We start from the raw sequence: 25,500 nt of genomic DNA, 5'->3' as shown, positions 1-25,500 counted from the left end.
TCAGGAGGATATTTTCTCCTTTAACTTTTGAAGTGAATTTCTCTCTGGTCTCAACAAAATTATGTAGCACTTGGGGATAAAGATACACCCCAGCAAGCCTGCACCAGAGGCCAAGATGGAGAAGACCTCCACAGCCACCATGACCTTGCCCTTGGTGCTATGGTAGACAGGAAGAAAGGTGACCCAGACACTGCAGAACACCAGCATGCTAAATGTCAGTAACTTGGCTTCATTGAATGTTTCAGGGAGATTCCTGGCCAAGAAAGCCACAATGAAGCTTCCTAATGCAAGGGAGCCATGGTATCCCAAGACACAGTAGAATGCAATAATTGAGCCCTTGTTACATACAATGATGATGTGGCCATGCTCATTCTTGGCATCAATGTCAATAGATGGAGGAGAAACTCCAAGCCAAACTGCACAGATAATAGTTTGGATGAGGGTACAGATGACAATGATGAAGTTGGGGGCCCCTGAAATCAAGTAGTACCTCATCCTTTTTCCAGGAGTTGTGACTTTGAAAGCCAGAAGCACAGTAGCTGTTTTGGCCAACACAGTGGAAATGGCCACAGTGAATACCACTCCAAAGGAGATTTGCTGCAGGATGCACATAGCTGTGTTGGGATAACCAATAAAGAGCAAGGGACATAGGAAACAAAAGATGAGTGAGATGAGCAAGGTGTAGCTGAGATTCCGGTTATTGGCCTTCACTAGTGGAGTGTCATGGTGCTTTACGAAGACCCCAAGAACCACAGATGTGAGTGCAGAGAAGCACAAGGCCATTAAGGTTATAGCCATCCCCAAGGGGTCTTTATAGCTCAAAAAGCTCACAGCTTTGTCAATGCAATGGACGTGTTCTGTACTGGCATACTGGTCCTGTGGACACTTTACACACTGATCCACATCTGATGGAGAAAGGAATGTATGATTAGTGCAGCTTGAGCACTTTTATTCACAGGACATTTCATTTATGTGTGTTGATAAAGCATTGCAATATCTGCACTCATGCTGAGGATGTAGTTGGAAGATATTGCTGCAAAGCAATGCTTCCATTTCATAATACTCATTCACTATCTTTTAGTGAAATGAAAAGCAAACAATCATTACACTGTCTACTAAATGCATGCTAATGATGCCATTTGTCATGGTATAAAGAAAGTACTGATATTTGTAGTAGAAAGACATGAGATAGAGGATGAGGGATAAGGAAAAGAAACAAAGGCGAGGAGGAAGGCTGTATTTGGGTCAGGAGGGCAAAGAGCTTCCTATGGATAGAGTAGAAATGGGCGTACCCTGTAGGAAAATTGCTTTTTATAAATGTAAAAAGGTTACCACATTCTAGGAAGAAGTGCTTAATTTGGTTATCAGGTTAATTAGGGCACCAGTCATGAGAGATTTTCCCTAGCTTGACTTCACACTTTGATAGCTGGACTTGACAGTCAGCCTCAGGAGGAGGAAGTGGCTAAGAAGGCAATAGACCTTGGTGGCTAACTTTAGGAATGTAATTGTCTTAGTTTTATGTTTGTTTGTTTGTTTTTGTTTTTGAGTTGGATTCATGTTTTAGTTTTTTTATTGGGCTACACATTTGTCTCTGCTCTCCTCCCTTTCTCTTTCCTCTCCTTCTACCCTTTTCCATGGTTCCCATGTTCCCAATTTACTGAGAAGAAATGATGACCATGACAACTCTTTAAAGAAAAACATTTAATTGGTGTCTTATAGTTCAGAAGTTCAATCCATTATTATCATGGTAGGATATGGTGATTTGCAGATCGACCTGCTGCTAAAGAAGCAGATTTAAATTCTACATGTTTGATCCATAGGCAACAGGAAGCAAACAGACTCACTGCATGTGACTTGAGCATATAAGAGACTTCAAACTCTGCCTTTAATGTGACACATTTTATTCAACAAAACCACATATTCTCTAACAAGGTCAAACCTCCTAATAGGACCACTCCCCATGGTCTTATGGGGGCAAATTATATTCAAACTAACAATGTAATCTAACTATTTATAGCAAGGCAAAGAGAATGCAGGAGAAGGGCAGAGATTGCTAGAGACATGTCTGCAATGCTTGGAAGGAGTAAAGCACCTTCAGAATCATTAAGTTTTATATGTGTATATGTAAAGCAAATAATGAGTTCATGAACATGAGGTTGATCATGTTTATATGGGGTAAGTTGGAGGGAAAATGAGAAAGGAAGATTATATAAAAATATAATTTTGATCTTTGAAAATGCAAAGTAATTAAATAAATATGCCCTTAGTTGTATCCTCATCTGATAATAAAAATGCTGCACTCATGAGTATTGTTCATAAGAACCAACAACCAGGCAATTCTCAAGAGCTGGCAAGCAGGTCAGAGACCTGCCTCCAGGCTTCACCACTACCCCTGCCACCCACTGAACTCTGTCCCTCTAAGACATCCTCCACCTCCAAATCCCATGCACCTGAACACCCTCCCTATGGCCAGCCCTTCCTCATAATGCCAGCTGTCTACATAGGCACAGGTGCAAACCACTGCAGTTGGGAAAACTAGTGAGTGATCAGCATTCGAGCTGGACAATCCCAATGTTCAGACCCTAATTAAACCTTAAGGCAAATCCCATGACCCTCCCAATCTCATTCCAGCACGAGCAAGGCAGTTGGGCCCTGCCCACCTGTTGTATTACAACCAGGCAATTCTCAAGAGCTGGCAAGTAGGTCAGAGAACTTCCTTCAGGCTGCACTACTACCCCTGTGACCCTCTGGACTCTGTCCCTCCAAAACATACTCCACCAACAAACCACACATATCTGAACATCCTCCCCATGGCCAGTCCCACCCAGTAGATTACATAGGCACAGTCACAAGTCATATCGGTTGGAAAAAGCAGCACCAGAAAGGCAGCTGGATCCTGTCCTCAATTCTGATGGAACTTCCCTGCTGTGGTGTAGTCCTATCAGACAGCAAACAGGCACCTGAACATCCTCTCCATGGCCAGCAGTCCCCTTAACCATAGAAGATTACATAGGTACAAGTGCAAACCACACCATTTGGAAAACAGGCACAGACAGAAGCTATACCAGTTGGAAGAACAGACTATTAAGGCACAGGCATGACCCACACCTGTTGGAAGAACAGATGAACAAATGCCAGAATAAGAATATATTCAACAACTGAAAGAGTAATATGGAATCACCAGCGATCCTACAACAGTAAGACCTGAATATTCCAATATAGCAGAAACACAAGAAAACAGCCTTAATAATAACATTATAAAAATGATGAAGCTTCTTAAAGAGGAAATAAAAAATTCTCTTAAGAAATCAAGGAAAAGACAAACAAAAATTAGAAGAAACCAATAAATCCCTTAGAGAAACAAAGAAAGCCAAGCCAAAACAGTCAAACAGGGGAAGGAAATGGTTCAAGACTTGAAAATTGAAATAGAAACAATAAAGGAAACACAAACAGGGGAAATTCAGGAATTGAAAAATCTAGGTAAGTAAACAGGAACTACTTACTGATTCAAGCAACACAGACAGAATACAAAAAAATAGAAGCAAGAATTACAAGCTTTGAAGATACAATGGAGGAAATAGATTCTTAAGTCAAAGAAAATATTAAGTCCAATAAATTCCTAACATAAAACTTTCAGAAAATCTGGGACACCATGAAAAGACCAACCCTCAGAAAAATAGGAATAGAAGAAGGAGAAGAAGCCCAACTCAAAAATATAGAAAATATTTTCAACAAAATCATAGAAGAAAACTTTCTCAACCTAAAGAAGAACATGCCTACAAAACTACAAGAAGCTTACTGACCACCAAATGGGCTAGACCTGAAAAATGTCCCCTTATCACGTAATAACCAAGCACTAAGCATACAAAATAAATAAAGTATTTAAGAGGTGCAAATGAAAAAGGCCAAGTAACATATAAAAGCAGATATATCAAAATAACACCTGACTTCTCAATGGAGACCCTAAAAGCCAGAAGGTCCTGCACAGAGTCTTTACAAACATTAAGGAACCAATGTTTTTAAGATGCTTTCCCAGACTGCTATACTCAGAAAAACTTTCAATCACCATAGACTAAGAAAACAGGGTATTTCATGACAGAATCAGAGCTATGCAATACCTATCCACAAATCCAGCACTACAGAAAGTGCTAGAATAAAAACTACAACTCACAGAATGTAGCTACATCCATGAAAACACAGGCAAATGGTATCTCACAACAGCCAAACCCAAAGTAGGAAGTCACACACTCTACCACCACCACCACTAGAGCCAAAATGTAACAGGAATTAATAATCACTGGTCATTAACATCTTTTAATGTTAATGGACTTTATTAGACAATGAAAATAGACATGTGAACAGAATGGATATGAAAACAGAATCCATCCTTTTGTTACATACAAGAAACATATCTCAACTTCAAAGACTGCCATTACTTCAGAGTAATGGATTGGGAAAAGGTTTTCCAACTAAATGGATCTAAGAAGCAAGCTGATATAACTATCCTAATATCTAACAAAATAGACTTCAAACTAAGTTTAATCAATAGAGATTAAAAAGAACACTTCATATTCATCACAGGAAAAATCCATCAAGATGAAGTATCAATTTTGAAATACTATCCACTAAATACAAGGGCACCAACATTTGTAAAAGAAACATTACTAAAGCATAAATCACACATGTGACCTCACACATTAATAGTGGAAGATTTCAACACCCTACTCACACAAATGAACAGGTCTGTCAGATAGAGACTTAATGGAGAAACAATGGAACTAACAGATTTATAACACAAATGGACATAATAGACTACTATGGAACCTCTCACCAAATCATAAAAGAATATACCTTCTTCTCAGTATCTTATGCAACCTTCTAAAAAATTGAAATGTACTTGAACATAAAAAACATTCTGAATAGATACAAAGAAATTGAAATAACCCCTTGTATTATACCACTATGGGTTAAACTTAGAGTTCAACAGCAACACAAAGCAAAAAATCTTAAAAACTTAAGGAAATTGAACTACTCTCAACTAAACTACCACTGGATCAACAGAGAAATAAAGAATGGAATTAAAGATGCCCTAGAATTCAATGAAAATGAATCCACAACATATCCAAACTTATGAAATACTCTGAACGCAGTGCTAAGAGTCCCCATAAAGAATTTGGAAAAATCTCGCATACCAACTTAACAGCACACCTGAAAGCTCCCAAGCAAAAAGAAGCAAACTCAAACAGAAGGAGTAGTTGACAGGAAATAATCAAAGTTTCCCTATTCTGGTTCTCACTGATTATTACATATCCATGATGTCTACAAATGTCTGTAGAGACACATACACACATGGAAATAGATTAAACAATCACTAGGAAAGACTTTGTTTAGAATTTCCTTGCACTACAGTTTGATTATCAAAACTGTTTCTTTGAGAAACTGACACATACTATGAGTTTTCTGAGTCAAAGATGTGTGTGATACTATATGGTGTAATTTGAGGGACATTGATGTTGATTACATTCCAATAAATCAAATGTAGGAAAGTGATAGATTTGATTTTACAGTGGACTTTTAGACCCTTTGGTCAGCCCTGTGTATGTTAGAGAGGATGATCCACGTGAAGGGTTTATTTCAACAGCAAATACTCACTTGTCTCATTAGAAACTTCATTTTCTGGGCAGGGAGTGCAATCAAAACAGCAGGCTGCCATTCCCTGCTGCCTGAACTTTCTGAATCCAGGACCACAGTCAGCACTGCACACAGAGGGCGACATCTGAGGAAAATTAGAAAACATGCTGTTATTAGGAGTTTTGCCTACTCCTTCCATAACTATTTTAAATTACTGTGTTAAAATATCAATAAGTTTTCCACTTATCATATTATAGAATGCCAAATTATATGAATGCGTAGAATCAATTTAGTATAAAGTTCAGTGCTTCACAATGCTGGAAATTTAAGAAGAAGAATGACGTGTTTCCTCTGGATAAACACTACAGAGCATGCAAACTGGTTTTTCTATTTAATTTTTCGCAACTTGACACAAAGTACATTTGAAAGTTAGAGGGAACTTTAAAAAGTTCTTTCCATTGGAGTAGCCTGTCACAATATCTATAAAACATTTTATTGATTGGTATTTACTGTAGGAGTGCCCAGTGGGCAGTGCTGTCCCTAGACAGAGTTGTACGAGAAATCAGGTAGAAGAAGCCAGTAAGCAGTGTTCCTTTAGGATCTGTACTTTAGTTGCAGTCTTCAGATTCCTGCCTTGTCTTCCCTCTACTATAACCCATGAGTCAAACCAACCCACCCTTCTCACTTTGCTTATGGTCTGTTTAATCACAGCAATAGCATAGCAAGCTAGGACTAATGGAGAAATCTAAAACAGGGAAATACTCCTCAAATCTGAGATAGCACACATGAACTCCACTAAAATCACCCTGCAAAGCATGACAGAGTGTAAAGAAACAGAAGACTAGGTAAAGCCTGGTGTATTTCTAGTAAAGTGCTGAGTTGATGTGCACTGAGCTGGAAGGTTGAGTATTTCCTGAGAATAAAGTGATTTACAGAGTCTGCAGATACTGCAGAACCTGGATAAAAGTTAAATAACTTAAAGTTAATTGAAAGATTTCTTTAAAATTATAATAAAAATATCTCCATATCATCAAAAACCTGGTGACAGGGATCTATATGTTGCTTTGGAAATCTGTTAATATCACATTTTCACTTTCCATCCATTGCACAGTGCCGAGTTCTGTATTGAAACTACAGTGTCTCCTATACATAGATTTTTTCATATTCTTCACAACCTAGTTATGCACAAATCTTCCCCCTTTTTTCTTTCTCCTTGAAACAGGGTTTCACTGTGTAATGGTGGTAGATCTCAACTACTGGTATAGATTAGGCTAACTTAGAGTTCACAGGGATCTCCCTCTGCTGCATCCTGAATGCAGTGGTTAAACATGTGTGTTACCACTGGACACATTTATTCCCTTCTTTTCTGTTTTTCATGGTTGCAGCTTACTTTTTTTCAAAGTTTATTAAATTATAAAAGTTTCTATTTTGGCCCCTCCTCCCAAAACCCTCCCACTCCCCCCACTCCCTCTCCTCCTCCCTTTCCATTCCTAAGAGCAATCAGGGTTTCCTGCCCTGTGGGAAGTTCAAGTTCCTCCCCCCTCCCTCCAGGTCAAGGAAGGTGAGCATCCAGACTGGATCCCAAAAATCCAGTATATGCAGAGGAAACAAATCCCAGTGTCATTGTCAATGGCTTTTCAGAAAGACTCCGGGCCAGCTACATTCAGAGAATCCGGCCACATTCAGAGAATCTGGTTGGATCACGTGCTCGTTCAGTCCCAGTCCAACTGGCCTTTGTGAACTCTCATTAGTTCAGTCCCCTTGTATCAGTGGGTGATCGCACCCCTCGCGGTGCTGATTTCCTTTTTCATGTTCTTCTTTCTACTGCTCCTCATTTGGACCTTGGGGGGCTCAGTCCGGTGCTCCAATGTGGGTCTCCATCTGTATTGCCATCCATCATCGGATGAAGGTTCCCTCTGGTCTTGCCTTTTTTTGCTCACGTTCTCTTTCCATCTGATTTCATTTGACCTAGGGAGTTAAGTCCAGTGTTGCAATGTGGGTCTCTGTCGCTATCTCCATCCATCGCCAGATGAAGGTTCTATGGTGATAAGCAAAATATTCATCAGTATGGTTATGGGCCAAGGCCGGTTCAGGTACCCTCTCCTCTGTCCAGAGAACAATCTGGGGATCTCTCCTTGAACCTAGGATCCCATTTATAATCTAGTCTCTTGTAAACCCTAAAATGACTCCCTTAGTTGAAATTTATTCTTCCCTGATCCCATATCCATCCTTCCTCCCTCCCCCCATCCCAGTGCCCCAAGCTTTCCCCCTTCCTCCCCTACTCCCTTCTCTCTAACCTTCTCCCCTTCCAACAACCCTCCCACCCCCCCCCCCCATGCACCCGAGGTTATCTGGCACTCTTGTCTATTTCCAATCTCCAGGAGGATAACTACATGATTTTCTTCAGGTTCACCTTCTTATTTAGCTTCTCTAGGATTACGAATAATAGGCTCAAAGACCTTTAATGATTCCTAAAATCCACTTATGAGTGAATACATACCATATTCTTCTTTTTGGGTCTGGCTTACCTCACTCAGTAAAGCGCTTTCTATTTCCATCCATTTGCATGCAAAATTCAAGATGTCATTTTTTTTTTAACCACTGAGTAAAACTCTAATGTGTATATGTTCCATACCTTCTTTAATCATTCTTCTATTGAGGGGCACCAAGGTTGTTTCCAGGTTCTGGCTATTACAAAAGTGCAGCTATGAACATAGTTGAACAAATGTTTTGTGGTATGATAGGGCATCTCTTGGGTATATTCCCAAGAGTGGAATTGCTGGGTCTTGAGGGAGGTTGATTCCCAGATTACTGAGAAACCGCCACACTGATTTCCACAGTAGCTGCACAAGTTTGCATTCCCACCAACAATGGATGAGTGTTCCCCTCATTCCACATCCTCTCCAGCATAGGCTATCATTGGTGTTTTTGAGTTTAGCTATTCTGACAGGAGTAAGATGATATCTCAAAGTTGTTATGATTTGCATTTCCCTGATCACTAAGGAGGTTGAGCATGACCTTAAGTGCCTTTTGGCCATTCGAAGTTCATCTGTTGTGAATTCTCTGTTCAGGTCATTACCCCATTTTTTAATTGGGTTAATTAGAGTTTTAGTGTCTAGTTTCTTGAGTTCTTTGTATATTTTGGAGATCAGGCCTTTATCTGATGAGGGGTTGGTGAAGATCTTCTCCCAGTCAGAAGGTAGCCTTTTTGTCTTACTGATGGTGTCCTTTGCTTTACAGAAGCTTCTCAGTTTCAGGAGGTCCCATTTATCCATTGATTCTCTTATTGTCTGTGCTACTGGGGTTCTACCTAGGAAGTGGTCTCCTGTGCCTATGTCTTGTAGACTACTTCCAACTTTCTCTTCTATCAGGTTCAAAGTGGTCAGATTAATGTTGAGGTCTTTAATCCATTTGGACTTGATTTTTGTGCATGGTGATAGATATGGATCTACTTTCATTCTTCTACAGGTTGACATCCAGTTATGCCAGCACCATTTGTTAAACATGCTTTCCTTCTTCCATTGCATACCTTTAGCCCCTTGTTGAAAATCAAGTGTTCATAGATTTGTGGGTTAATATCTGGGTCTTCTATTTGATTCCATAGGTCGACTTCTCTGTTTTACGCCAGTACCAAGCTGTTTTCAATACTGTAGCTGTGTAATAGAGTTTGAAGTCAGGGATGGTTATACCTCCAGAAGTTCCTTTATTATATAAGATTGTTTTGGCTATCCTGGGTTTTTTGTTTTTCCATATAAAATTGATTTTTATTCTCTCAAGGTCTGTGAAGAAGTTTGATGGGATTTTGATGGGGATTGCATTGAATCTATAGATTGCTCTTGGTAGAATTGCCATTTTTACTATGTTGATCCTCCCAATCCAAGAGCAAGGGAGATCTTTCCATTTTCTGGTATTCTCCTCAATTTCTTTCTTCAAAGACTTAAAGTTCTTTCACTTCCTTGGTCAGAGTTATCCCAAGATATTTTATGCTATTTGTGGCTATCATGAAAGGTGAAGTTTCTCTCATTTCCCTCTCTGCTTCTTTATCCTTTGTGTATTTGAGGACAACTGATATTTTGGAGTTGATCTTGTATCCTGCCACATTACTAAAGGTGTTTATCAGCTGTAGGAGTTCTTTGGTAGAGTTTTTGCGGTCGCTCATGTATACTATCATATCGTCTGCAAATAGCGAGAGTTTAACTTCTTTCTTTCCAATTTGAATCCCCTTGATCCCCTTATGTTGTCGTATTGCTATTGCTAGAACTTCAAGCACTATATTGAAGAGGTATGGGGAGAGTGGACAGCCTTGTCTTGTTCCTGATTTCAATGGAATGGCTTTGAGTTTCTCTCCGTTCAGTTTGATGTTAGCTGTTGGCTTGCTGTAAATAACTTTTATTATATTTAGGTATGATCCTTGTATCCCCAATCTCTTCAACACCTTTATCATAAAGGGATGTTGGATTTTGTCAAATGCTTTTTCAGCATCTAACGAGATGATGATATGGTTTTTCTCTTTCAGTTTATTTATATGATGAATTACATTGATAGATTTGCGTATGTTGAACCAGCCCGGCATCTCTGGAATGAAGCCTACTTGATCATAATGGATAATTTTTCTAATGTGTTCTTGGATTCGGTTTGCCATGATTTTGTTGAGTATTTTTGCGTCAATGTTCATGAGTGAGGTTGGCCTGTAATTCTCTTTCTTGGTTGTGTCTTTGTGTGGTTTTGGTATCAAGGTAACTGTAGCTTCATAAAAAGAGTTTGGCAATGACTCTTCTGTTTCTATATTGTGAAATACCTTAAGGAGTATAGGTATCAGCTCTTCTTGGAAGTTCTGGTAGAATTCTGCATTGAAACCATCTGGCCCTGGGCTTTTTTTGATCGGAAGGTTTTTGATAACAGCTTCTAATTCTTTGCGACTAACAGGTCTATTTAAATTGTTCACCTGGTCTTGATTTAACTTTGGCAAATGGTATTTATCTAAAAACCAATCCATTTCTTGTATATTTTCCAACTTTGTGGCATATAAACTTTTGTAGTAAGATCTAAGGATTCTCTGAATTTCCTCTGTGTCTGTTGTTATGTCTCCCTTTTCATTTCTGATCTTATTAATTTGAGTGTTTTCTCTGCTGTTTGATTAGTTTGGCTAGGGGTTTGTCAATCTTGTTGATTTTCTCCAAGAACCAACTTTTTGTTTTGTTGATTTTTTGGATTGTTTTTTGTGTTTCTATTTTGTTGATTTCAGCCCTCAGTTTGATTATTTCCAGTCTTCTCCTCCTGGGAGAGTCTGCTTCTTTTTTTTCCAGAGCTTTCAGGTGTGCTGTTAAGTCTCCAATATATGCTTTCTCTGTTTTCTTTAATTGGGCACTTAGTGCTATGAACTTTCCTCTTAGCACTGCTTTCATTGTGTCCCATAGGTTTGAGTATGTTGTGTCTTTATTTTCATTAAATTCAAGGAAGACTTTAATTTCTTTCTGTATTTCTTCCTTGACCCAGGAATGATTCAGTAGTTGACTGTTCAACTTCCAATCATTTGTAGGATTTCTGGTGTTCGAATTGTTATTGAATTCTAACTTTATTCCATGGTGATTCGACAAGACACAGGTGGTTAATAATATTTTTTTTGTATCTGTGAAAGTTTGCTTTGTTACCGAATATGTGGTCAATTTTCGAGAAGGTTCCATGAGCTGCAGAGAAGAAGGTATATTCTTTCCTATTTGGGTGGAATGTTCTATAGATATCTGTTAAGTCCATTTGATTCATTACCTCTAGTAATTCTCTTATTTCTCTGTTGAGTTTCTGTTTGATTGACCAGTCCATTGGTGAGAGAGGTGTGTTGAAGTCTCCTACTATTAGTGTGTGTGGTTTGATGACTGCCTTGAGTTCTAGAAGTTTTTCTTTTACATAAGTGGGTGCTTTTATATTAGGGGCATAGATATTCAGGATTGAGACTTCCTCCTGATGCATTGTTCCTGTTATGAGTATGAAATGTCCATTTGCATCTCTTCTGATTGATTTTAGTTTGAAGTCAATTTTGTTAGATATTAGAATGGCCACACCCACTTGTTTCTTAGGTCTGTTTGCTTTGAAAACCTTTTCCCAACCCTTTACTCTGAGTAGATGTCTATCTTTGTTGTTGAGGTTTGTTTCTTGTAAATAGCAGAATGTTGGATCCTGTTTTCGTATCCAATCTCTTAGTCTGTGCCTTTTTATCGGTGAGTTGAGTCCATTAATATTAAGTGATATTAATGACCAGTGGTTGTTGATTCCGGTTATTATTTGTGTGTGTGTGTGTGTGTGTGTGTGTGTGTGTAGTAGAGTTTGTGTGTTTCTCTTCTTTGAGTTGTGATTGTGAAGGGTCGCTAGATGTCTGGGTTATTGTAGGCAGTGATGGCAATGTTGGATTCCTTGGGTTGCGATTTTCCTTCTATTACTTTCTATAAGGCTGGATTTGTGGCTACAAATTGTTTAATTTTTTTTTATCCTGGAATATTTTGTTTTCTCCATTGATAGTGAATGATAGCTTGGCTGGGTATAGCAGTCTGGGTTTGCATCCATGGTCTCTTTGTTTCTGCAGTACCTCTATCCAGGATCTTCTGTCTTTCATGGTTTCCATAGAGAAGTCTGGTGTAAGTCTGATAGGTTTACCTTTATAAGTTACTTGACCTTTTTCCTTTGCAGTTCTTAATATTCTTTCTTTAATCTGAATGCTTTGTGTTTTGATTATTATATGGCGAGGGGATTTTTTTTTTTTTTGATCCAGTCTATTCGGTGTTCTGTATGCTTCTTGAACCTTCATAGGAATATCATTCTTTAGATTGGGAAAGTTTTCTTCTATAATTTTGTTGAATATATTTTCTGGGCCTTTGATCTGCAGTTCTTCTCCTTCTCCCATCCCTATTATTCTTAGATTTGGTTTTTTTATTGTATCCCAGATTTCTTGAATGTTTTGTGAAGAGAATTTGTTGGATTTGCCGTTTTCTTTGACCAGAGTATTTATTTTCTCTATGGTATCTTCAAAATCTGAGATTCATTCTCAGATTCTATCTCTTGTATTCTATTGGTTATGCTTGATTCTGTAGTCTCCGTTCATTTACCTAGGTTTTCCATATCCAGCCGGTTCTCGGTTTGTGTTTTCTTCATTGCCTCCATTTCAGTTTTCAATTCTTGAACTGTTTCTTTTACCTGTTTGATTGTTTTTTCTTGGTTTCTCAGGGTATCATTCACGGATTTACTTATTTCTTCAAACTTTTTTTTATACTTCTCATCCATTTCTATACACATTTCTTCAAAATTTTTGTTATACTTCTCATCCAATTCTTTAAGGGAGTTATTCATATCCTGTTTCATGGACTCTAATGTTTTCATAATGGCACTTTTTTCCACTTCTTCAGCTTTAAGGTGTTCAAGTCCTTCTATTGTAGGGTCGTTGGGATATGGTGTTTTCATGTTGATTTTCAGATTGTTGGACAAGGTCTTGCCTTGGTGTCTGCCCATCTCTTCCTTCAAATGCTCTCTATTGGATCTTCTGGTACCAGTCAGGTTACCTTGTTGGGCATGAACTTCACTGACAGAATGCCCACCTTTCCTCAGGCAGGTTATTGAAGCACAGGCACTCCCTCCTTCCAGGATGCGCCTACAGCCCAGGCCCAGCGTGAAGGCACCTGAGCTGGGGAAATTTTATGGCTACAGGGGGAAGGGAGAAATATAGGAATTTTTACCTGGATGGAAGCTGGGATGGCAGGCGGGAGAGCTTAGCAAGGTGGAGCCAGCACTGCAAGGTGACCTGGGAGTCTATGGGGTCGGGGAAAGTCCGAGCTCCTCCTCACCAGGCCCCTGCAGCAGGCCAGAAGCAAACTCACCTTTCCGATGGCCCTCTGCTAGAAGTCTGGGCCCCTTGCGGGTCAGGAATGTCACTGAGCTGACTCTGGCCCCACCTGTTCTCAGGCAGGCTTTTAAGACACAGGAACTGCCGCCTGCCGGGAAGCGCCTACAGCCCAGGCCCAGCGCGAAGGCAGCTGAGCCCTCCGATGGCCTTCTGCTAGAAGTCAGGGCCCCTTGCTGATCAGGAATGTTGCTGAGCTGACTCAGCACAGCTTACTTTTATACTTGCTAAGATATTAAGGACTATTTTGAAGAAGAGTGGAGAAAATGTTAAAACCTTGTCCAATTTTGCCCATGATTTTCAGGTGGGGTCTCTACTATATGCAACCATAGGTGACCTAGACTTGCTATGTAATCCAGACTTGCCATAAAGAGACAGGAAATTCTCTTTCTCTGACGTCCAAGAATTTGGATTAAGATGTGCACCACCACATACACCTGACCTCACTTAGGATTTTAGTGACAATTCTTTGAGTTTCTCTTCATATAGTAGATTGTCATAGAAAACATTTTTCTTTTAGAGGAAATGAATTCATTCTTACTGCAGAAGGATGGCAGCCTTAGAGCCAAATAGCATGCAGGTGCAGAAGGGAGATAAAGATGGGGTTTTAAGCTAGAAATCAGAAAAGTGTGTGTTACAGCTACCTGTGAAATCCATAGCTGGGCAGGAAAACTGTTTTATTTCCTCAGTTGTTTCTTACTTTCCTACTATATAGTAATAAAAAATAGTTTATCCCTTTCCCATAGCAGAAAGTTGGTTTTGCAGAAGCAAAGGCAGCTATCAGTACCTCCCAGCCATTTTCCTATTCTTACCTCACCTGCAGGCCACTAGGATCTCCCTTACATTCCAGAGTAGAAGGTGAACAGCCCTTAAGGGATGCCTAGCTCCATATTAAGTTTCTTATTTATTGATTTTTATTTTATTTCATATGATTAGGCTGGGAAAATATTAATTAATATAAAGAAAACCTTACTAAGTCAAGATGTGCTCCTTCTTTTGTGTCAGGTTTTATTTTTTTAATTTTAACTCTGAATGAATGCTGAAATTGTTTCTTACGAGCACTTTCTGCACATACTCGGATGCTCCTCTAGTTCTATTCATGAGTCTATTTCTGTGCCACATTTATATAACTGATATGCATTTGTTGAACCAAGCTTGTATCCCTGGAATTCAGTCATTTTTGTCACAGGAGCAGATCTTTCTGTTGTGTTGTTGAGTTTTATTACTCAGGTTTAGTTGAGAATTTTACGTCCATGTCTATCAAAATGAATGGTCTCTAATTTTCTTTATTATGTTACATTTCCTCAAAATTATTTCCCCCATATTTATAAAAGGGGTCTCTCTTCATGTTTGTAACTAAGGTGTGTTTTTGGAAACAAAATGACTGCTGCCTTTACAGACAACCTTGATATTTGTGTATTTTGATTAGAGAATATAAAGTTTAGCAATAAATTGTCATTGAGAATTATTTACTAATTATATTGTTCATTGTCGTTATCACAATATTGATACTTTTCTAACGGTTTTCTGTCTGGTATTCTAGTGCTGTCTTTACATACCTTTACCACTTGTATTTTTCTTTCTTTTCAGTTTGTAGGAGTTCTTCAAGTGTCTTCTATAGTGGTGTTAGAGTGGTTCTTAATTCCTGTAATTTATGTTCATCATTGAACTTTGTTCTGTCTCTGTATTAGTTTATATAGGCAGAAACTTCTTGTTTGTCTCCCTGTTGCCCAAACCCGAAAAGTTACACAGAAACTATATTAATTACAACACTGTTTGAGTAGTAGCTTAGGCATCATTTAGCTAACTCTTACATGTTAAATTAATTCATTTCTATTAATCTGTGTATCACCATGAGGTTGTGGTCTACTGGTAAGATTCAGCATCTTCCTCCTTTGGCAGTTACATGGCATCACTTTGACTCCACCTACTCTCTCTATCTCTGTACAGATTTCCTGTCTAGCCCTGCTCTGCTAATCTATTGGCCAAAACAGCTTTATTCGTCAGCCAATTAAACCATTGAATTTGTTCTCATTTAAATATATGACTCTGACATGAAGAATTGTCTTGCTTGCATGCTTCATATTTTATTCATTTGTTTCTGCATTGAAATATGCACATTTGGAAGTATAGAAATGGTTGCAACTTTCTTAATATTCTATATTCCTCCAGTGGATGTTTTTGTAATGCTCAACTGAGGCTTCTTAGAGCACATGTGAAATTTCATTGGTGGTCTTTAAATGGATAGTAGTTAAGCCTTCAGATCAAATTCAGTAGTGAAACCCTCAGATCAAAAGTCACTTTGTAGTTGGGAAGTTTGAATTGGATACCTAAATTCCACCCACATGAGAATTATTATCTATATCATGCCTAAAACCCATAATGGAACATAACATTTATAAACTTTCAGAAGCCAAATTACTTTACTACCAATACCTCCCACCCACAGAGATAAGAAAACTAGACACACACTTGTTCACTTGTTTGTTTGAGTGAACTACGAAAGAAGTAATGAAATCGAGCAATGTTCATCTAGTGAACAATTTCATTTACAGGATAAACATCAGGGCTAGAAAAATGGCTCAAATGTCAATTACAATTGCTCCTCATACACAGTTTCAAGTTTGACTTCTAGTTCCCCCTGTGTGGCATCACACTGTCTCCAGTTTCCCAGAAATCCAAATCATTGTTCTGACATGAATATATACCACACATTCTAGCACTGCACAGAAATACATGCAGACAAATCAATCACATCCACAACAACGTTATAATCTACAGGGTTTCTAAACGGGTTAGGAAACTGTTATATTAACACATGGTTAGGACCTGTTGGTAAAAAGGCTTAAAGCAAATTTTATAATAAAATGAATAATTTGCATGTGCTTACTTTACTCCTCCCTTACAATTAGTCACATTCTTTCAGCATCTGTCAGAGGTGCAGCAGAAAAGAAAAAAAAAATCACTGTGTAGTAATCAGAATGGTACCAAGAGAACATTTCTCAATTATAGGAAATAAGATTAAACAGTGGTTAAAAAAACAGTTTTATATTTATATTAGAAACCAGAAACATGTTCTGGTATGATAAAAATCACAGTATGCATGTATGAAATTCTGAAACAATTCATTCAATATCACATCAAAAAAGTGAAAAGAAGAAACATTTTGTAGGAGGCTAGAAAATGGCTCCTAAAGTGACAATCTACTTTTACTAAGTTACATGGAAGCACAGGTGAACCCACGTGACAGTGTTACTGCTGTGTAATGTAAATCAGTTCATCAGGTCAGACCTACCTGTCTACTTCCTGTGGCCCACTCTAGAATGTCTTCATATAAATGGAGCTGTTGACCGTGTGGAAAATATGGGCTAAACATTCCTATCTTCACCTTAAGTCCAAGACCACTTGGGAAATTCCAAATCTGGAAAATGTCATACTCTGGCCGCAGTTTTTCTTTCTGGTTCATATTCACTCTGTCCCCAACTGGATTAGTGAAGTGGGTCTTCCTAAGTATGGAGTTTAGCTGAAAGACAGGCATCATTTCTTAGTGAATCTGCCCCTCCTTGAAGTCAGAAAATATATTATGACTTCATCTTAAATACAACTTTATAGAAGATGTCCAGTGAGAAGTCTCAGTGAAAGCAAGTAAATAAATAAAATTATCATAATGTTCCTAGAATTTTATTTTGTATCAGAGGAATTACCAATCATAAGCACAGGCATACATGCAGACACTAATTATAATTATAAGTATTAAATGTGCACAAACACATACACACAGACTCATATGCATACATAATACAGGCAGATACTATTCACACACATATACACATGTAGCCAAGACAGGATATGAACACACAGGCACACACAAACAGACTTATGCACTCAGACACAAAAAACGGAAACCCACAAAACATACACAGGCCAATGAAAATTTTCACCAATTTATAGATAAACATGCACAAGGAGACACAGCAGACACAAACTCCCACAAAGGAGACATTGACACAGGCAAATTTATCCTCAAATACAAAGACGGACACACATACACAGGAACAGAAACACAGCTATACACATGTACAAACACAATCACTAAAACACACACATGTACACAGAAACACAGATATACATATGTACAAGCACATCCACAAAAACACACAAATTACACACACACATAGGCATATGCAGACATATGCACTGACAAATACACATAGGGAGAGATACAAAGAAACACACTCATAGAGAAAGATATTGATAATAGACAAATTTATTATCACTTATTACAGACAGGAAGATATTCAGATAGATAGAAGCACACACATAACTTCAACACAGATAAACCCGCAGATACATAGAAACACACAAATATCCACTCATAAACAATAAGAATTATCCCTTCAAACACATGTGAGCTTTCCAGAGCCTAGAGTTAGTGCAGAATCAGTTTAAAACACTTGTGACAACCATCCCCTACACTGACTACCACATATTTGTCAATTAAGGAACAAAGGCTCTATTTTATGATAGAGAGGATTGATGAGGAAGACTCCTATGTTTCCAGTATTAGAGCAGGGGTCATGGTATTCAGTGCTCTGTAACAAAATCACGGATTTTGATTGATAAATTGTGTCTCCCACTCCACAGTCTTTGCATTTGAGACTTTTACAAACCACTAGATTTTCTTCCTCAAGAGAAAAATGTTCAGAAATCTTTGTATTTGGGGAAATATATCCTAACCTACTAAAATGGGGCATCTGAGACTCTATTAAAGGCTGATATAGATGACAACGAATATCAACAAATAAAAATATCACCTTCAAGCAGTCAATATGGGGTACTTCCTCATTGCCCACTGACTGAAGAAGAGTCTTATGGAAGGCATGGGCCATAGTATAAACAGCATTGTATATATCATAGCTGTCATCACTAAAAGCCATGTCAAATGTCTGTGCAATCACCCATTCCAGAGAGCTGTTGGATGAGCCATTCCTCAATGTCTTACACATAGAATCCGAGATTTCACAGTTAAAGTTCATCCACTCCAGCCTTGCCAGGTATTCATCTGAGTATTTAAGAGGGTTCACTGTTTGGATAAAATTTTTAAAACCAGAAATCTCAGCATGGTGGTGTGCCAATGTCAGAGTACCAAGGAACAATTCAGACAAGAAGTCACTCTTACTTGTAGTGACATCGAACTGTGAGGTGGTGACCCAGATTCTCTGTATACCTCGAGATGTCCACGTTCTAAAGCTGACACCTAGAGTACTGTCTGGGTCACCATAAATGATAACAACATTTGAGGATGGCAACAAGATTTGGTTATAATACACTTCAGCTCTTGACATGTACAAATGTAGGTTGAGGGGAATCATATTCACAAAGGCAAAGCAGAGTATATTTTTTTCCATCTCTGTTCTTAAATACGAGAGAAACTGGGTACCCTGATCATTGTCTGAGATGGCAAGCCCAATCCAGTTCCAGCTGAAGTAAAGTATGAGGGAGACCATGGCCATGGGTAGAGATGTGTCCTCAGGGGCCATTTGATACAGAAAAGGAAATTGTTCATGGTCACTCAGGGTAGGATGGAAGGGTCCATAGGTGAGCTGAAGGATCTAGGAAACAAGGAACAGCGTGAAGTAGCGTGCACTGCTAAGGACTTGTTAAACACACTTTTCTGCAAAGAATTCTAAAACACCCCCTTCCTGTTACTTCTTCCCTCATCTCTATTTCAATAATGTAAATATAGATGGTCCATGAAGTCTCTGAATTGTTTCCATGGACTATGCAGTTTGAAATAAGTGTAAGGCCAGTCTGCTCCTCATACTAATCTTAGCATCTGAGGATGGCACCAATGGAGAAAGGATTTCTTGCATAACCATCACAAAAATCCTTGCCTGCTGAGAATAGTAGAAGTACAAGGTTTTCCCACCTATTGAAGATACTACCCAGTTTGGTCCTGAGAGCACAACTACACACGTGTTCCATATTATACAGATATAATTAGGAAGATTATCATGAAAATTGAGAGAAGATTGAATGCAATTGCGTAATTGTGACACAGTCTTATAACCACTTGCTAGAAAGTCAAATACTAAAGACATATTTGGTAAAAGAAGAGGATCCCTGTTGACTTCATCCAAGGAAAATGTTAAGGCCAATACAAACTGATAGTTTTCCGTTGGTGTTCTGGAAAATGATACACTTTTTTAATAAGGACAGAGATCTACAGAAAATCATGCGCAATCAGTACAAGAACTATCTGTACTTCATGGTATTCCCAACCCCCCCCCGCCAATGATTGAAATGAATATTCTATATTGTGATACTCAGAACACATAAAACGCTGGAAGCCTGAAAAGAAATTAAAATTTCATGATAGTGCTAATCCAATAAAGAAGATGAACCAATGTCATCTTCCACAGAGAGGTTTGTTCATCTCTGGTGTTTGAGCTTTGAGCGCTTGCTCAGAAGGTAAAGATAAGGCCACAGGCTTTAACCAAACATTAAACCCAGTCATGATTTCAATTTTAAATTATTGTGCATTATAAATTCATGGAATGTGTGAGCCATTGACTTTTCTGTATTTTCTTTTGAAATTAACTGAATTGTCTGATGAGTGCACAATAGTCTGGGCAATATTTGGCTCTTGTACTTACAATTCTTTATAGTCAGTGGGCGATATACTTAACATATCCAATCCTATCAATCATCATCTTGTTCTTTTTTAGTTTCTGGTTTATCTATTTCAGGCATAAAATCCTTTTAAAGATATATTTTTAAAAAAATATTCAAATACCAGAGATGCATGATGTTAAGATGTATGTCTGTATACATCTGTGCATATGGACAGTATTAGTGTACATTTAGGAATTTATAGTGAATTAATTCTATTTTTTTTTAAATTTTTCTTTTCTTAAGACAGGGTTTCTGCAGTACCTCTATCCAGGACCTTCTGGCTTTCATGGTTTCCATCGAGAAGTCTGGTGTAAGTCTGATAGGTTTACCTTTATAAGTTACTTGACCTTTTTCCTTTGCAGCTCTCAATATCCTTTCTTTAGTCTGAATGCTTTGTGTTTTGATTATTATATGACGAGGGGATGTTTTTTTCTGATCCAGTCTATTCGGTGTTCTGTATGCTTCTTGAACCTTCATAGGAATATCGTTCTTTAGGATGGGAAAGTTTTCTTCTATAATTTTGTTGAGTATATTTTCTGGATCTTTGAAATGCAATTCTTCTCCTTCTTCTACTCCTATTATTCTTAGATTTGGTTTTTTTATTGTGTCCCACAGTTCCTGAATGTTTTGTGATGAGAATTTGTTGGATTTGCTGTTTTCTTTGGACAGAGTGTTTAATTTCTCTATGGTGTCCTCAGAGTCTGAGATTCTCTCTTCTATCTCTTGTATTCTATTGGTTAAGCTTGTTTCTGAAGTCTCTGTTCGTTTACCCAGATTTTCCATAGCCAGCCGGTCCTCGGTTTGTGATTTCTTCATTGACTCCATTTCAGTTTTCAAATCTTGAACTGTTTCTATTACCTGTTTGATTGTTTTTTCTTGGTTTCCCAGAATTTCATTTACGGATTTACTCATTTCTTCAAACTTTTTGGTATATTTCTCTTCCATTTCTTTACTCATTTCCTCAATTTTTTTGTTATACTTATCTTCCATTTCTTTACGGCAGATTTTCACCTCCTGTTTAAGTTCCTCTATTATTTTCATAAAGAAGCGCTTAGAGTCGATTTCTTCTATTTCTTCTGGAGTAGGGTGTTCAATTCCTCTAGTTTCGAGCTCCCTGGATTCTGGCGATGTCATGTTGCCTTTCAGGTTGTTGGAGGAATTCTTGCATTGGCGCCTGCCCATCTCCCCCACTCTGGATGAAACTCCTCAGCACTTTCTGGATAGAACTCCTCAGCACTCTCTGGGTAGGACTTCACCGCACTCTCTGGATAGAGCTCCTCAGCCCTCTCTGGGAAGAACTGCTCAGCAGGGCAACAGGGCTAGCTGGTCTTCCCAGGACTCAGGAGACAAAGGGCCCGCAGCAGTGGGGGGAGGGGAGGGGTCCCTTGGAACACCGAAGACCCTGCCGCAGAAGCTGAGGGGGGAAGGGCTGTGCTCCCTTCCCGGAGAGGCAGGCAGGCTGCCCAGGCTAGCACCCACTCACCTCTCTGGGAAGAACTGCTCAGGAGGGAGTGGGGAGGAACTTGGACTTCCCACAGGGCAGGAGACCCTGACTGCCCTTGGGGACAAAGAGGGAGGAGAAGAGGGAGGGGGGGAGTGGGAGGGCGTTGGGAGGAGGGGCGTAAATGGAAACTCTTTATAATTTAATAAAATTAGTTTCAAAAAAAAAAAAGACAGGGTTTCTCTGTAGCTTTGGAGCCTGTCCTGGAGCTAGCTCTTATAGACCAGGCTGGTCTTGATCTCATAGAGATTCAACTGCCTCTGCCTCCCAAGTGCTGTGATTAAAGACATGTGCCACCCCTGTCCAGCTGAATTCCAGGGTTTTGAATGAGCCTTTGCTGTAGACTAGATGTGATTCAAATGCACAGGGTATAACTGCTCTAGGCCCTGAGTACAGAGATTAAGGGCCTGCACTACCTCCTCAATATTGTTTACCTATTTTATGCTTACACCAGCATGTCATATATTTACACTGGGTGAATCTGATCAACGCAATTTTTCTTCTGGAAATTATCTTTTAACTACTTTCCAGTTACACTAACACATGTTGATATCCTCCTGAGATTTGTATGTGCCAGTATTACATTTTTGAAAAATAGAAGATGCTTTTGTAAAAGGTATAAAAAATATTTATGGAGTTTTATGTAATAAAAATGTGTAACTGCTGTGGGACTATGGACTCTACCCTGTTAATTGTATTTTAATAAAAAAAAAGCCAGTCAACAGTTAAGAAGTCAGTTGGAAGAGAATAATACCAATTTGTGTTTATGGAATGAATAGTAACTGCTGTTTCCTTCTAACTCATAGCATATCATCTGATCACTAAACATTAAACATACGTATTTAATTTGAATAATTCATTCAGAGTTAAATACAATCTGTTTACCACTTAGAAATTGTACCATTGCAAAGTTTTATATATGAACATAATTATTTATCTATACATTTTCCAAATAAAAATAATTTATGATATTCTTTATTACCACACAGGAAAAGTCTCACTGAAAATTTCAGCAACATTAGTTGGGCGGTGGTGGTGCACATCTTTAATCCCAGAACTCCAGAGGCAGAGGCAGACAGATCTCTGTGAGTTCAAGGCCAGCTTGGTCTACAAGAGTTTGTTCCAGAACTGGCTCCAAAGCTACAGAGAAAGTTTGTCTCAAAACAACAAAAACAAAAAAGAAAAAAAAGAAAATTTCAGTAACATATAACAGTAATTTCACAAGATAGAACTTGTAAAAATCAAAGTCTAACTACTGTACATTAAATATTAAGAGACATCTATGACTTGAGCTTTTAGAGTAGCTTGGTTGATTAAAGTTTTGTGATTGAAACTAGCTATCAGCAATTCACAAAATCAAAATATATATAAGGCCTAAATTGGTAAAATAGACAGATATAATTAATAAAATGACTTACAGAAAAATGTAAGAGTTAAAGGTGATATAAGTATCAGAGAATAAACAACTTAGATATAGAGAAGATACATGCCTCTTAAATAATGGCAAAGGTGAGCTAGTAGGTAACCCCTCTATCCCTATTATCAGGTGTTGCCAACAATCAAATGCCACAGCTGCTACTAAGGCAAGTGAAAAAGGAAGTGAGCAGTCACCACTATTAGTGACAAGTTCACTTTTCAAAGAATGCAAACTTATTATTTATATTCCATACATTCCTTCTTCACTCTAAACAATAAGTAAAGAAGTAGACTTTGAAATTAAAGGCCAGTGGTTCTACATGTATATATGTGAAGTATGGAGAAACAAGAACTCATAGAAACTCAGAGTGGGCCGGTCTTCTACTTCCACTCTTGATACATCTTTAGCAGGCTTAGTGTGACCACATGCAGAGCATCTGAGAGAGTAACTGAAACTCTATGTGAGAACTCCCCACAGCTAGCTGTGCCACAAATGTTAGTTGCTCTAGCAATGCATATAGGACCGACGCGCTGACAGAATGTCCATCAGCTGACTCTACTTATGGCCGTTTACTCATACCCACTTAAGATGGCATTCATGGAAATTAAATGGGTTCTTTTGATGAGGTATAAGCTACTACTGTGCTATAGAAACTATGAAGGACCAGACTATATGTGATAGAACAAGGTATAGAGTCCTTCTTCACATAGCTTCCTGTCTGGTAATTTGGAGGGTAACTGGGAGAAAAACAGAATACTATAAGGAAAATTTTCAAAGCAGAAAAATAGCATTTAGTTTTAAAATAATTTGGTGTTGCTTATTGGTGTGGAAGTTGGGAGAAGAGGGCAGAAGATTCAAGACGTTGTTCTCATCCTCATCCTCTTGACACATCATGAGATAGTTATGATGACACTTACATAGAAAATACAAAGGCACTTACTGTTTATACAAGTAGTTTCTCAAATACTCTGCAGTGCCTGGATTATATGCTGGGTTAAGAAAGAAGGTGTAATGTGCCGAGTCTCCATCCTTCTCTTTACTCTGCTTCAGTCTCCAGAAGCACCTGGGATGAACGAAACTGGGCTCCTGATATAAAATGTTCTGGAGCAAGGAGAGAACAATCAAAGTGAGCATGTTTTTCTGCTTTAAGCCTGGGCAATTGGATTGTGACATGCCATGCTGATCACCACATCTAATGGGAACCCAGGTATCACCAACTGCTTTTATTTCTGTGGAAAATGAGAGGCTCCTTAAATTTTCATTATTCCTTTCTTTGTGTGTGTGTGCAGTTGTTTCCTCACCCACTGAGAAAATTTTGTACTTTCTTCCCTGGGGCTCTGCATCTGATGTCCACAGCCCATGTGAAGAAATTTAATTGATAGATACAAGTATAGCTGCACTAGTTTCACAACACCATAAATTTTTGTGGAAATTAAGCTTCCGGGAAGGTGCCAATTTAGGAAGATTTGGTCCCATGACTGCCTTAACAATCTGTTTATGTTAAGACCTTTAGAAATGATGTCAGTGGATTTCATTAAATTATCCAGAGCAAGACATGCATTTGTGAGTTCACGAATTCTGGTTTTGTGAGTTCAGGAGGACTCATAAAGTCAGAATTCATGGCTCCACACTGGAAATTGTAACACAAAGTCCATGTCAGGGAAAAGCAGATTTGTGCTTAGAGTAACTGAATTCCACACAGCACACACAGTGGGGCCTATTCTACAACAGTGACAGGTACAAATATCTAACAAAAGCCTGTGCTTCTATTGACTTGAAAATCAATAATCAGTCCAAATTCAAAAATTTTCTGAATTCTGCTGCTACAAAACCATCTAGCACATCACAGAACCAAAGTGCGCTTACATGCTAAATGTTTATTTTCTAATATTCAGAAAGATCCAGAGAGAAAAACAGACCTGTGTGCCTCATTTTTAATACTACACAAGACCTATCACTCTTCCTCCCAGCCAATTATTATTAATGAGAAATGAGCATTAGATTTCTAAACGTGATCTCCTTCCCTGATCCTCAGTTCTCACAGATCAAATCTTGTGTTGACCCATTTCTTCTGGTTTATCTCTAATTTCCTACATTGTTTTGCTCATTTTGTATTCCAGTAGTGCCTTCAAAGAAGTACTGCTGAGTATCTTTGAAGTAAAGAGAAACTGGGAAGTGATGCTGTGTTTATCTGTAAATTCTTCTTATACATTTTTCCTAGTCATCTACTTTGTTTGCATTCTAGAATCTGCACTGCCAGTGTGAAAGTGTTCCACCGAGTGCAGGCTGGAGTGTTTCTTTTTAGTGGAAATGGACTACAGAGAAACTAGGGCAAAACTTGGGACAAGTCTTTTGCTGGGGGTGGTGACATGTCTTATTTAGTATTTGAGA

General features: G+C 38.5%; 1 protein-coding gene across 2 annotated transcripts; it reads right to left on the bottom strand.

Annotated features, from left to right (window-relative positions):
* On the bottom strand, nucleotides 1-24,243 carry LOC148121607 (vomeronasal type-2 receptor 116-like). Of its 2 annotated transcripts, XM_087906897.1 has the most exons (6): nucleotides 24,050-24,243; nucleotides 19,411-19,702; nucleotides 18,331-19,128; nucleotides 16,812-17,039; nucleotides 5,653-5,776; nucleotides 1-905 (listed from the first exon to the last, which is right to left on the bottom strand). In XM_087906897.1, the coding sequence occupies exons 1-6, from the start codon at nucleotides 24,241-24,243 to the stop codon at nucleotides 1-3; spliced, it is 2,541 nt and encodes an 846-aa protein (XP_087763023.1). The 2 variants fall into 2 exon arrangements, with proteins under 2 accessions (XP_087763023.1, XP_087763024.1); XM_087906898.1 differs by lacking the exons at nucleotides 19,411-19,702; nucleotides 24,050-24,243 and having other exon boundaries at nucleotides 16,812-17,075; nucleotides 18,331-19,122.
* Nucleotides 24,244-25,500: the final 1,257 nt, after the last annotated feature.

This window comes from Myodes glareolus, chromosome 6, assembly GCF_982192425.1.
Source record: "Myodes glareolus chromosome 6, mMyoGla1.1, whole genome shotgun sequence".
In the NCBI taxonomy this organism is placed as follows: Eukaryota; Metazoa; Chordata; class Mammalia; order Rodentia; family Cricetidae; genus Myodes; species Myodes glareolus.
This window is presented reverse-complemented; position numbering and strand designations above follow the sequence as displayed.